This window comes from Fragaria vesca, linkage group LG6 (genome assembly GCF_000184155.1).
Source record: "Fragaria vesca subsp. vesca linkage group LG6, FraVesHawaii_1.0, whole genome shotgun sequence".
Lineage (NCBI taxonomy): Eukaryota > Viridiplantae > Streptophyta > Magnoliopsida > Rosales > Rosaceae > Fragaria > Fragaria vesca.
The window spans coordinates 24,473,052-24,486,658 of NC_020496.1; the positions used below are offsets into that span (position 1 = coordinate 24,473,052).

General features: G+C 39.6%; 3 protein-coding genes across 3 annotated transcripts; 2 read left to right on the forward strand and 1 right to left on the reverse strand.

The window, feature by feature from the left end:
• Window positions 1-1,079: 1,079 nt before the first annotated feature.
• On the reverse strand, window positions 1,080-2,897 carry LOC101299211 (2-hydroxy-6-oxononadienedioate/2-hydroxy-6-oxononatrienedioate hydrolase 1-like). Its single transcript, XM_004303644.1, has 4 exons — window positions 2,094-2,897; window positions 1,588-1,677; window positions 1,367-1,434; window positions 1,080-1,273 (listed from the first exon to the last, which is right to left on the reverse strand). Exons 1-4 carry the CDS (start codon window positions 2,802-2,804, stop codon window positions 1,159-1,161), a joined length of 984 nt encoding a protein of 327 aa, XP_004303692.1. The 5' UTR covers window positions 2,805-2,897; the 3' UTR covers window positions 1,080-1,158.
• A 2,094-nt stretch (window positions 2,898-4,991) lies between these two features.
• Window positions 4,992-8,511, forward strand: LOC101309573 (enzymatic polyprotein-like). The gene is made up of 5 exons (XM_004305701.1): window positions 4,992-5,213; window positions 5,334-5,754; window positions 6,286-6,533; window positions 6,614-7,058; window positions 7,109-8,511. The coding sequence occupies exons 1-5, from the start codon at window positions 4,992-4,994 to the stop codon at window positions 8,509-8,511; spliced, it is 2,739 nt and encodes a 912-aa protein (XP_004305749.1).
• A 53-nt stretch (window positions 8,512-8,564) lies between these two features.
• Window positions 8,565-10,301, forward strand: LOC101309860. The gene is made up of 2 exons (XM_004305702.1): window positions 8,565-9,082; window positions 9,404-10,301. The coding sequence occupies exons 1-2, from the start codon at window positions 8,565-8,567 to the stop codon at window positions 10,299-10,301; spliced, it is 1,416 nt and encodes a 471-aa protein (XP_004305750.1).
• The last annotated feature ends 3,306 nt before the right edge of the window (window positions 10,302-13,607 follow it).

The following is a 13,607-nucleotide window of genomic DNA, read 5'->3' on the forward strand; positions in this document are numbered from 1 at the left end:
CGGTGTGGCGGTCTGGGGCGGCCGGACGGCGGCGGACGGCGGTGGAGAACTTTCCGGGTGGAGAAAGGAGAAAAACCGGGTGGGAAGAGAAGAAAAATCGGGAGGGAGAGAGAGAGAAAGGAAGAAGAAATGGGTTGGGCTCGGCCCAGCCGACCCAACTCTCCTTTTAACCCAAAATTCCAAAATTCAACACCCCGAAAAATAATACCCGAATAAAAATTACCTTTTACTAGCTAAAATTTACTATTTTTACCGTCGTCGTATTTTCCTCATACGAATAATCCTCCGCACATAATCGTCCCCGAAACCCCTCTAGGGACCAATTAAACTATTTACTCAATGACGGAGACGGTAAAATTCTTATTATAATCACGCTAGTAAATAAGGTAAAAATATAAGGGTCGGGATGTGACAACCAAACGCCGTGAAGTTCTAGCAGCGGTAAATATACACCGCTTTTTTCCCGAAAACGCAAAGCCAAACTGGCCCTTAGTTTCATCAGTCTGTCTAGTGTACGAAAATACCCTCACATTTCCGTCTATGTGGGCGGAAAAGTTAACAGAATTGGCTTATTTGATGGTTGGGTAGCAATTCGGCCGATTTTGAAATCATATTGTAGCAAAATGGCAGAACTAAAAGCTAGGGTAGCAAATTGACACCATAATAAAAGCTAGGGTAGCAAATCGGCTAATAAAAAAATACAAGAGATTTGATACTGGTATCAATGGTATGTGTTTGTTGCTATTTGCTCCCGCAATATTTTGGTAGGGTATCAGTAAACCAGTAACAGCAAACGGCTGAGAACTGTTGAATCTGCTGGTTCGAAGAATCATTCGAAGGAATTTCAGATTAGTTATCCCATGCCAAACTGGTATTTACAGTTTCTTGGTTTCAGCAACTGTGATTACATTTCATTCCAACCGATTAAGAAAAAACAGAAACATTTGTAGTAGCCAACCAGTAGCATTCAAAGCCAAGGCACATAGCATTCATCATATGTACTCCAAACAATGTTTTGTTTAGATATGTCTAAACTGGTACAAGCTTAACATAACTAGAACATTGTCAAAAAGATAAAAATAAAACTAGAACGAAATATTGTTCTAGAATGTATCTAATCAATATGTTTTTGATCATTTGACTTTCAACAATGAAGGGTTAAACACCCAAAACAAATGACTCTATTAATCCATTGATTGTGTCCGGTGAATCAAAATGTGCCGCATGCCCTGTGTCCTTGATAATCTCTAATTTTGATTTGGCGCCCAAGTGTCTGAAAAAAAGAAGAAGAAGAAGAATAGAAACAACGTTTATTAAGTAAGTGTTTTTCTCTAATAGCATTCTAATGTTCAATTTGATCATATACCTTTGCAAGTCGTAGGCCATGTAAAGTGGGAAGACATTATCTTGATCACCCCAAATTATCAGCGTTTCCTGCACGAATGAAACCTTGATCAATTTTAAAAAAAGGGAAGATAAAGTTGCTTTCAAGCTAGCAATTAGTCTCCAATTGCATGCTTTGTAATTTAGCCAAGAGAAAACATATATAAAGCTTTGAGTATAAGAGTTAATTAAGACTTTTGTTACCTGACTTAGGATAGCAAGGCCTGCATCTGCTTTCTTTGCCACCAAGTGTTGCAATAGCTCTAATTTCTCCTTTCTATTTTCCTTGTTAGCCTGCAAAGTCCAAATATAACAAAAGTAAAAATAAGGCTAGTATAACACTTAAAAAGTCGCTCTCTATCCGCCAACTTTGTATTTATCAATTTCGATTCAATCATATCACTCTCGTCTTAGTTGCATTATTGTATGTGTGTCATGTTCGAGTCTCTAATAATTACCAAGAATCTGATATTAATAATAGTCGAGATTACACGGTTTTCTCTAATGAGTGTCGAATGGTTATTTCAAAACACATCCATATCATGGTCGCAAAAAGAAAAATAGATTGAGATTTGTCTCAGTACAGCAAGATTCGAATATGGGTACGAGGGTTTCACACCGCGGCTGTTACTAATTCAAAACATCATAAATTAATTAATGTTGAGCTCATCCAGAGAGAGAGAGAGAGAGAGAGAGAGAGAAGAACTCACATCAATGAGCTTTTGAAGCACAAAGTCAGGAACCCACTTGAAAACATCAAACTTGTAAATCGATCGACTCACTAACAACCGTAGATCATGTGGATTTTTCGCTACAAGAATCTCCAAAGCATCTGAATTCTCCCTCAACAACTCCTCCTTCTGCTGATCATTCCACACCACCCCGCTACTCACGATCACAACCTTCTCCACCGTCTCCGGACACATCTCCGCCATGCAATACGCCACGAAGCCGCCGTAGCTAATACCGTACACCGAGAACCGGTCCACCCCCAACTTTTTCAGCCCCTCCATAACGCACTTGGCTTGGAAAGACTCGCTCCGGTCAGACCTGTTCGTGTAAGACTTCCCAAAGAAGAGCAAATCCGGCACGTACACGTTGAACTTTTTGGACAAGGGACTGAGTTGACGGACGAACTGCCACAGGGAGTTGCCACCGTAGCCGTGAATCAGAACGAGGCTTGGTTTGTCGAACCGGCGGTGGTTGGTGGTCCAGAAGTGGACGGTGGTTTGGTCGTTAATGTCAACGGTGCAAGGAGATAGACCGCACAGTCTGTAGTAGAGGGATACAAGTGTATCTGGGATTCTGAAAATGATCAAATCCCAGTTTGTTTTGAAGAGAATGGATTTGAGGTGGTGGAAAATGGTTGATATGGCCGCGAGGTAGAGGGAGATGACAGTCCAAATCTTTTGGTAAGCCATTGATTGGTCTTAGAAGTATATTCACGGCTCTAGTATTTTTGTGATAGGCACGGATCTAGTATTTGTTTCGGGACTGTATTTATAGATGTGTGTAAATGTGTAATTGAAATGATAGCTTTTGCATGAAGATGAAGTTTCAAGTAGAATAATATATGTGATGATGTGATCACCAAGATAACAGTTCGATCATGGCCGTCTTTTTGACTGTTCATGGTCTTAATTCTTATATACACAGTTTGTAAGTATACGATGCAATATACATTTGTTTGCGAGTCAATTGCTCGCTTTAACTATTAGTGTTTCTGGCACCAAGTAAACTCGATCTGAAATATAGAAGCTAGCCAAGAATTGTTACTTACACTTTGGTGAAGTGGCTTTTGTGCTCCCTCGATCATGTGAACGTATCTATCGTAACTTTCAAACAAGATGACTGTAAGTACTAGCTAGCTGCTAGTGACTCCAACTTTCTTATCCCGCATTACTGGAAATTCTCTTATTTTATAAAGCATGTGTTCATCAAGGCCACTAGTGATTAGTAATTAGAGTTAAATACAATAATATATGCATATTATTTCTTTGCATCTATGATCAGGTCTGCTTCAATCTGTATAGAAACAACAATATAAAACACATGCACAAAGAGTCTTAAACCCTTCTCTCCAAAAAAAAATAAAAAAAGAAAGAAAAAAAGAGTCTTAAACCCCAGGTCCTTATCAGCTTTCCTTTTGTGTCCACCAAAAAATAAAAAAAAACACATGCACATAGTGAATACGTTTTTTTTTTATTTTATGAAAAGTATATATGTTAATTTAATATGTGCGTGTTTCTTTTATTACAAGTGTGTTTAGTGAAATTATGATAAATGTAGGATGATCTCAGAAAATTTGAGTCAATTAATCAAACATGAAGGAGATAGACAACAACATCTTGTTTTGCTTGTGATGAGAACAATGACAAAAGATTGTCTAACGGCTTTCCTTTTCGTTATTTGAGTTAATCGTCTAAAGTGCGAGAAATGATTACAAGTTTGGGATAAAACAAACATAAATATTAGAACGTTTTTGTTTGTTGCATGTTGAAAATGTAGCACAGTTGACAGTTCGAATGCAACCACGAGAAATGGAATTTCTTCTATGCCTCTGTAACAAAACATCGAGGTGAAAAAAGTCGGTGCAAATCTATTTTATAGATCGATACTTCATATATCTGAAAATGACATTAATTTTCATAAGATAAGTATGAATACTAGTTCTGTCGTCATCATGAGTTTGATCCCATCAAATTTATGGACTCCTGAGTTAATTATTTTTCAATGTCATTATTTCTTTCATAATACCCCAGAAGACAAGCTTACTGATTACCCAAAGTTAGCCTATCGCCAAGAATTTTTGAGAAGAATGGCTAATGAGAATAGAAGACTTCGTCCTTGTTAAATATTTTTTCTTACGCTACAATGAATAAGCAAAACTTTTTAAATGCTCATCTCCCAAGTTTTCAAAGAAAGTTAGGTAAAGTTGGTGAGTAAGAATTTTAAAATTTTAATTATACATTACGCACCTGTTATACCTAAATTTTAAATAAAACCCTATGCTATTCTAGCAATGTAATTATTATTAGAAGGAAAACAAATAACAAAGGCGAGAATGCTCTGACCTACGCAGAGTGGCTTAGGGTTTCGAAAACTAGGTTTGTTAGTGGCGGTAAAGAGCCTCGTGCCCTAACCATGTAGTGGTAAGATATCGGGCGGCGGCGGTTCAAAGAAGAGATAGAGATACTCTCAAGTGACGGCGACGACAGGATCCCGACCAATCTAGGGCTCTAACCACAACTGTTATGTGCGGTTGGGGGTGTTTTGTTAGGGAAAAGTCAACTGTTAACCTTTCTTGGTATCAGTAGGAGTCAAGTAGTCGAGGAGGTCTCATGTGTTGTGCGCATGTCTCATTAAGTAGTTAATTTCAGTTAAGTAGTCGTTAATCAGGATTAGGGTTACATTAGCTTCATCCACTCAGTGCATGACACGTGGTAGCGGTGGTTGGATGATTGTGGCTATATGTATTGTCTGGAACTCCTTTTCCAACCTATCTAAGAAAATATCAGTTTTATCTTCTTCTTTCTTTTCTGCATTTACCTTTATTTTCTAGGTTAGGGGATTTACCCTAACAAGTGGTATCGAGAGCTTGTCGATCCATGGTGAAATTGAAGCAGGTTACGAAACCCTCATCTTCTGATGAGCCAACGGTTTTTGGTGAGCTCTCGCATCTAGAGGATGAGTTACAGGCTCATCAAGATGCCACCAGTGCTTGTTTGGACTCGACGGAGGTCTTGTTGCAAGCTAAGCTGCAGGAATCACTTAGTTCTTCGCTTGCTAACTTTCAGTTGAGCTTGTTGGCTGAACTAAAGCTGTTAGGCGTGTTTACTGCTAAGAAACAGTAGATCCAACCACCACCAGAGTTAGCCGGAACCGCTATCACTCAGCCAGATGGATCTGTGCGTTTTGGTTTTATTCCGCCTCCTTTGGTTGTTCAACAGCGCGTGGTGTCAAGCTCCACAGATGGCGCTTCTGCATCATCAGCTACACTGGCTAGATCTGATGGTAGTTCTCTTAATCCTATTCCTCCTCAAAATTTTACTGCTAATTTTGGGTTGAATATTCCTCAAAATTTTAATGCTAATTTTGGGGTGAATACTATGGTAGGGAGAGCTATCACTGAGTCTAGGGCATTTTGTGATTCGGTTCATAACTCTGAGCATGTTAATGTGGGAGTGCAACATGGTAAAATATCATCTAAGATTGGTACTAGTGAGAATTACATTGGACCTTTGCCAAATATTTTTGGTGGAGTGGCTTCACAGGTTGTTCAGCAACAGAAGGGAGGATCTCAACAGATTGGCAATTCTGTTTTTCCTACCTTTAATGTGCAAAATAACATGCATAGGAGCTCTGTTGCAGGCATGAGCTGCCCTGCAAACCAAAATCCCTTTTCTATGTCCTATTCTGGTCCACATGCTTCATCCTCTTTCAGTTTCACAAACAATCCCAACACCTTCAATACATCATCTCATTTGTCATCCACAGCCCCCCAAATGTCTCACACTCCCAATGTTAACTCCTACACCTCCCAGCCAAAGCCAAACCATAGCTCATTCCCTAATATTCATATTAATGCCTCATAGCCAAACCAAACTCACAACTCATTTTCAAACCCTGGTCCATTTAATCATGCTCACACATCTCCTCCCCCATCCCCAACCAGCCCTCATGATCACCTCTTACCAACCATGAAACAAATGAGGCTTGAATTTCAAACATTCAGTGGTGGGGATCCGACTGAATGGCTCAACAAGGCTGAGCAATATTTTGAGTTTTATCAAATACCTAAGGAGAGGAAACTGTCCATTGCTACAATGCACATCTTTGATAAGGCAGCTGATAGATGATACATGTTCCGTTATGAATATTCTAATACTTGGAATGGTTTAGCTGATTTGCTGATGAGGGAGTTTAGCTGTTACAATAGGTCTGAGTATCAAGCGGCCTTAGCACGTATGAATAAGACTGGTTTTGTCGATAGCTATATGGATGAGTTTACCAAGCTTTCTCGTAGAGCCCCAGAATTCTCACAGGAGTTGTTAGTTTCATTTTTCATTGGAGGGCTGAAGAGTAAAATAAGATGGAGTGTGCATGCATTAAAACCTAAGTCATTATATGAGGCTTGTGAGCTTGCTAGGGTCAGAAGAATTTTTATAGAAACACCAGCCCTAAATTATCTTTTTCACAGCCTCAGTTCAAAGCTGGTTTACCGTAATAGCTTCCCAAGAGCCCCTACAATCCTACAGTTCCTGCCAGTGCAAGCAGACAACAAAATCCAGTTAATGCCTCCCAAAATGTGCAAGTTCGTACGTCTGATGCTGAGTTTAAGGCTCGGAGAGTTCGCAATCAGTGCTATTTTTGTGACAAGGAGTACACAAAAGGTCACAATTGCATAAGAAAAGGGCAGTTAATGAGTATGGAAATAGTACCATCTGAAGGAGAAATATTGGAAGGAGGGGAAGAGGTGATGAATATAGAAGTACCCCCAGTCGCTCCAGTAGCTCCTATTGACTTAGATGAGCTTTTAATCCGTCTACAAGTAATGGGAGGAGGCAATTCTGATACAATGCAATTGAAAGGAGTGTTGAAAAAGAGAGTGGTGCATATGTTGATCGACTTCGGAGCTACACATAATTTTATCCATCCACAGTTGCTAAAAGGGAGTAAGTTCAAGATACAACATTCTCTCCACTCAATGTGTTGCTTGCTTCAGGAGCAAAGGTTCAAACTAAGGGTGAGGCCACTGTACAATTACAACTACAGGATTATACATTCACTGATGATTTTTATGTGCTTCCTGTATCTGGATGTGAGATTGTGCTAGGAACTAAATGGTCGAAGTCCCTAGGTGATATATTGTGCAATTTTGAGCAGATGAAAATGAAGTTTTCTGTGGGAGGTAGTGAAATTCAGCTGCAGGGAATAACATCAGCACAAGAGTCTATGATAAGCTGTAAAGCAATGACTAGATTGCTTAGGAAGGAAAGAGAAGCCATGCTGGTACAGGTACAAGCTATCAGTGCTCAGAAGGAGGAAATGGTTGTCAACACCAAAATTAAAGTCTTACGTGATAAGTATGCAAGATTGTTTGCAGCTCCAACATCTTTGCCTCCACAAAGAGAGCAAGATCACACTATTGAGTTGTTTCCAAACACTCTACCAATGAGTGTCAGGCCATACAGGTATCCACACTTTCAAAAGTGTGAAATTGAGAAAATAGTGCAGGAACAAATTGATAATGGAGTAATCAGACCTAGCAAGAGCCCTTACTCCTCACCAATGTTATTGGTGAAGAAAAAAGATGGTACATGGAGGATGTGTGTGGATTATAAGTCACTCAATTCAGTTACAGTCAAGCACAAGAATCCAATACCTGTTGTTGATGAGTTATTAGATGAAGTCAGTGCCAAGATTTTTACAAAACTGGATTTGAGGTCAGGCTATCATCAAATAAGGATGCATCCGAAGGATATACACAAGACTGCCTTCAGAACTCATAGTGGTCATTATGAGTTTTTGGTTATGTCATTCGGTTTGACCAATGCCCCTTCGACTTTTCAATCAGTTATGAATGATATTCTGAGAATATATTTGAGAAAAATTGCATTAGTCTTCTTTGATGATATTCTGATTTTCAGTGACAGCCTTGACTCTCACTTGGAACATTTAGAACTGCTTTTCAAGAAATTGCAGGAGCATGATCTAAAGGTGAAGATGAGTAAATGTAGTTTTGGGGTGCCCTCAGTTGAGTACTTGGGGCATGTCATTAGTGCAGAAGGAGTTTCTGTTGATCCTGTAAAAATTGAATACATCAAGGGGTGGAAGAAGCCTTCAACCCTGAAGGGATTGAGAGGGTTTTTAGGTCTTGCTGGTTATTATAGAAAGTATGTTAGAGTTAGACACTTTGCTATTATTGCTAAACCACTTACTGACATGTTGAAGTTGGGAGGATTTCAGTGGATCAGTGCATCAGAAAAGGCTTTTGAGGACCTCAAACAAGCTTTGATGTCAACACCAGTATTGGCCTTACCAGATTTTAACAAGGAATTTGTAATCGAGTGTGATGCATCTGGTATTGGTATTGGAGCTATTCTGTCTCAAGAATGGCATTTTTGAGCAGAGCCTTGGCTCCTAGACATGTTGCATTATCAGTCTATGATAAAGAGATGATGGCAGTGGTGTATGTAGTTCAGCAGTGGAGGCCCTATTTGTTAGGAAGACATTTTAAAATTTTCACTGATCACAGAACTATTCAATATTTCTTAGATCAGAAAATCTCTACTCCAACTCAGCAGAAATGGTTGCTGAAGTTAGCTGGCTATGACTATACCATTCATTTCAAGGCTGGCAAAAATAATGCAGGACTAGATACATTGTCAAGGAGAGAGGAGTTGGGGGCAAGTGAAAATAAAATTGTGGAAAGGTTTGGAAGTCTCAGTGCACTACAAGGGATTTCATCTCCTGCACATTTGTTTTTACAGGATATTCAGAAATCTTGTCTAATTGATCCTGAAGCTAGTATTATTATTGTTCAACTGCAATCAGATGCAAGTTCTCAACCTCACTATAAGCTGGAGGGAGAGCAACTGTTGTTTAAGGATAAGATCTTTGTTCTTGTCACTGACAATTGGAGAACCAAAATTATTGTTGAGTTCCATAATGGGTACAATATATGGGGGACATGCTGGTAGGCACATAACTCATAAAAGGGTTTACAGATAATTTTGCTGGCCAAAAATGCACTATATATGATGTCAAGAAGTTTGTAGTAGTGTGACATTTGCCAAAGAAATCACTATGAAGCTACTCATCCTCCGGGACTACTACAACCAAATGAAATACCTCATCAGACTTGGAAGTGCATATCGATGGACTTTGTAGAAGGATTACCAACTTCTATTGGAAAAAATGTCATTTTTGCGGTTGTTGACAGGTTTACCAAATTTGGTCACTTTATGGCATTGTCACATCCTTACACAGCTTCTTAAGTGGTACAGTTGTTCATCAGTGGAGTGTTTAAGCTGCATGGGATGCCAGACTCTGTAATCTCAGATAGAGACCCTGTCTTCTTGAGTGGATTCTGGTCAGAATTTTTCAAAGCTCAAGGAACTGCATTGCATAAGAGCTCAGCATACCATCCTCAAACAGATGGCCAAACTGAGAATCTCAATAGGTCTCTTGAACATTACCTAAGGTGTGTAGCAGGAGAAAAACCAACTTCTTGGGTGGAGGCTTTACCTTGGGCTGAATACTGGTATAATACTGCACATCATTCTACAATTGGGATGACACCTTTTCAGGCTCTCTATAGTTATGAACCTCCTGCAATAAGGTCTTATGCTTCAGTATTAACTGCAGTTAATTCAGTGGATCAGGCACTAAAGACAAGAGATGAGTTGTTAGCTATTTTGAAGAGGAACTTGGAGATTGCACAAGCTAGGATGAAGTTGCAGTATGACAGAAAGCATGTGGAAAGGGAATTTCAGATTGGAGACTGGGTTTATGTGAAACTGCAGCCTTACAAGCAGCAGAGTGTGGCTAAGAGGAAGTTTCACAAACTTTCTCCTAGATATTATGGCCCTTTTGAAGTGGATGAGAGGATTGGGACTGTTGCCTACAAATTGAAGCTCCCAGCTGCTGCAAAAATACATCAAGTTTTTCATGTTTCTTTGCTAAAAAAGAAGTTGGGGAGTACAGTGACTGCTTCAGCTCATTTGCCTCCAAATGTTGACCCCTACAATCCTAGGTGGTACCCAGCAAAAATATTGGAGGGCAGGATGTACAAGAAGGGTAATGTAGCAGTGACCAAATGGCTCATTCAGTGGTTGGGATCAACAGAAGAAGAAGCTACATGGGAGGAAGCTGAAGATATTCAATCTCGATTTCCGGATTTTCAAGATATGTAACAAGCTTGAGGTCAAGCTTGATTTGCAGAAGGGAGAATTGTTAGGGAAAAGTCAACTGTTAACCTTTCTTGGTATCAGTAGGAGTCAAGTAGTCAAGGAGGTCTCATGTGCTATGTGCATGTCTCATTAAGTAGTTAATTTCAATTAAGTAGTCGTTAATTAGGATTAGGGTTACATTAGCTTCATCCACTCAGTGCATGACACGTGGCAACGGTGGTTGGATGATTGTGGCTATATGTATTGTCTGGAGCTCCTTTTCCGATCTATCTAAGAAAATATCAGTTTTATCTTCTTCTTTTTTCTTTTTCTTTTTTTTTCTTGCATTTACCTTTATTTTCTAGGTTAGGGGTTTTACCCTAACATGTTTTAAATGGGAGAAAATCGGTGTTTGGGACATCAAAGGAAGCGATCCGAGTGGGTATGTTCGGGTTGACGGCTCTTGTAGCATTGAAGATAAGATCCGACAGCTTGAATTTGGTGGGGGATGGCAGTTTCGATGCTCATGTTGAACGATGCTCAGTTTAAGATGGTTGGAGCGCTTGATGGTGGAGGGTAGAAAGCTGAATCGTGGGAGATGGTGGTCAACCTGACAACGTCGGCAGTCTCTATGCTGGCAGAAGGAGCTTGACCGCCTCTGGGAAACATGGCTGCTAGAAAGACCCGTCTCTGGGTCTGGACTCAAATCCAAGAAGGTTCAAATTTGTGACTGGGTTTTCGTTAACTATGTCGGGATGCTCGTACGTAGGATGGAGGTGCCTCCATCAAACAAGTTTGAGCTTGTTGGGATGGTTCACTTCTATTGGGTTAGGGTTGGGTCTTTTGCGACTGACTTTTGGCTCATTGAGAGGTGGACTGTCCTGGTAGTCTGGGCTTGCAAACTATGAATTGTTGCTACATTTCAATGGTTGATATGACTGTTTAAGCACTGCAATTGAGTGCATCGGCAATGGTGATTTTCTCGACTTTAGTATCCTTATGTATTATATTTTATACCCTGCTAGCTAGGCTCATAAATAACATATAAATAACATAATAAGTAAGCGAATTGTCTAATGTAATGATGTTATGATTTTTTTAATAAGATTGTTGTACGATACTGTTATGCCCAAGCATGAAGTGTCCTAGCCCACATGTAAAAGAAGAATTAAACCTCTTCTTTGCATGGTCATAGACTCATAGGCCATAATGGCCAAGGTCGATCATGGGGATTCATGTGAGTCTGTGATTGCCGAGTAAGAACATATGCAACTACAGGCTTTTCACTGTGATAGCTAGCTAAGCAGTTCCGGTTCAAGATCGTACATGTGGCCTAAATTAAATATATCTCATGGTTTAGGTTAATACACTACTAGAATAAAGGACTTAGGTGACAGACAGATTTCGTCGCCTAAATGCTCATTTTCGTCGCCTAAGTCCTCAGGCGACGAAAGGGTGGTCGCCTAACAATCGTCGCTTCAGCATGGACCCGTAAGAACTTAGGCGACGAAAACAATATAATGGTCGCCTAAATGAACACTTAGGCGACTATATATTCATCGTCGCATAAGTCTAAGGTGAGGAAGACCGACACATTTAGGCGTCGAAATTATCGTCGCCAACAATTGGTGACGAAAGGAACTTATAGTCACCTTAGTTTCCTTTTATGCGACCATTTATTAATCGTCGCCATGTTTAAGGCGAGGATTCAATTCTGGCGACGGTTTCTCATATTTCGCCGCATAAGTCTTAATTCAACATTTTATATATATACTTTTAAATTATAATTATATATTATTAAAAAATTTAATTATATCATTGATATGCACACAGTAATTATGTGTGTATATTTTCAAGTTCACATTCAAAGTTAAAAACCTAGTGCAAATCAAAATCATAATAAAAGAAGTTCATACTCAAAAAATATTAAACTTGCAAGAGGTATATATACACAAATAAAAGAGCAAGTTCAAAGTTCATAGTTTAAACCCTCCTCATACCCTAGCCTCTAATAGTCCTATATAGACAATGTTTAACAAAAGAAGAGGCAAATATCAAGGGTTTCACAAAAACAAAAAACCATGGACCTAGCTAGCTTCAAGCATCAACCTCAAGATGTTGGCCTTCTTGTACGCTCGGCTGCGACTGCACAAACTTCTCCAACATTTGTATGCGGCGCTCATAATCAAGGATCTTCTCTTGGGCTACTTTGGCCTGCTCCCGGGCTTGTTGTGCCTCCTCCTGAGCATGCCGTGCCTCCTCTTGGGCTTGTCGGGCATGCTCCCGAACCTCCTCAAGAACTATATCATTGGGACGAGAACGCCTTGCTGCTTTTCCCTTGCCCAAAATTTCAACTCTCCCAAGCCCCTTTATTTCCCCCCCCTTGGTCCCAAGGACCTTCTCAAATGCGTCAAGCTGAGATTGGAGGTCTACTTGTTGAAGGAGCTCATCCTTTGGAGTGTCCGGCTGTTGTTCGCTTAGCATTGTTAGGATTTTCTGTCTCATATCGTTCTGCAATGACAAAAAACAATTCAAACAACACAGCAAAACACATAGCAATTACTAAAACACAGCAGCAATATGTGAAACACAACAAAACACAACAATTTCAAAAAACAGCAAGTTGAAGGAGTTAATAGGCTCGCATGCTGCATCTAATGAAACATATATATGATCCATGCTACACACTTAGCAACACACATCAACACAACAACACTTAGCTGAAACATATGAGATTTCATCAACTCACAACAACATCCAAGTGTTGCAAAACACAACAACATATAAACACAAAACAACACACACCAACAATAATTGAAAGTAAGCAGTGTCCAGTACCATAAGTGTCATATAAATGAAGTAAAAGAATAAGCAAACACATAAAAGAACACTTACGGCTTTTTCGGCTGCAATCTCGTTATGTGGGGCGTCATACGCCACCTCAAAACCGTTGATAAGGTATAATGATTAACCCTCATGCCTAAGTTTGTCTGCATTGTATATGAAAGGTGTACAACCGGCGTGGTGATGCATGGTTAATTTGTCTCGGTTTGCCGAGTTTGCAGCTGAGAGTTTTTGTTAAGAAAACATATAGAAAAGTTACTGCTTCACATTGCATCACATAAGCTCATATATAGGTATATGATTTGATTCAATTCATCATTTTCCAAAACAAAAGTGAAATCAAATACTACACTTACCATAGTGCTTTAAATTTAAACTAAACTTCTAACTAAATAACATATCGTACCTGAAACTGAGGTGACAAGAAGTGTTGCTTAAGCCAATTCCACTCATCCATCCTTCCTCCTTGCACAAACTCTTTTGGAG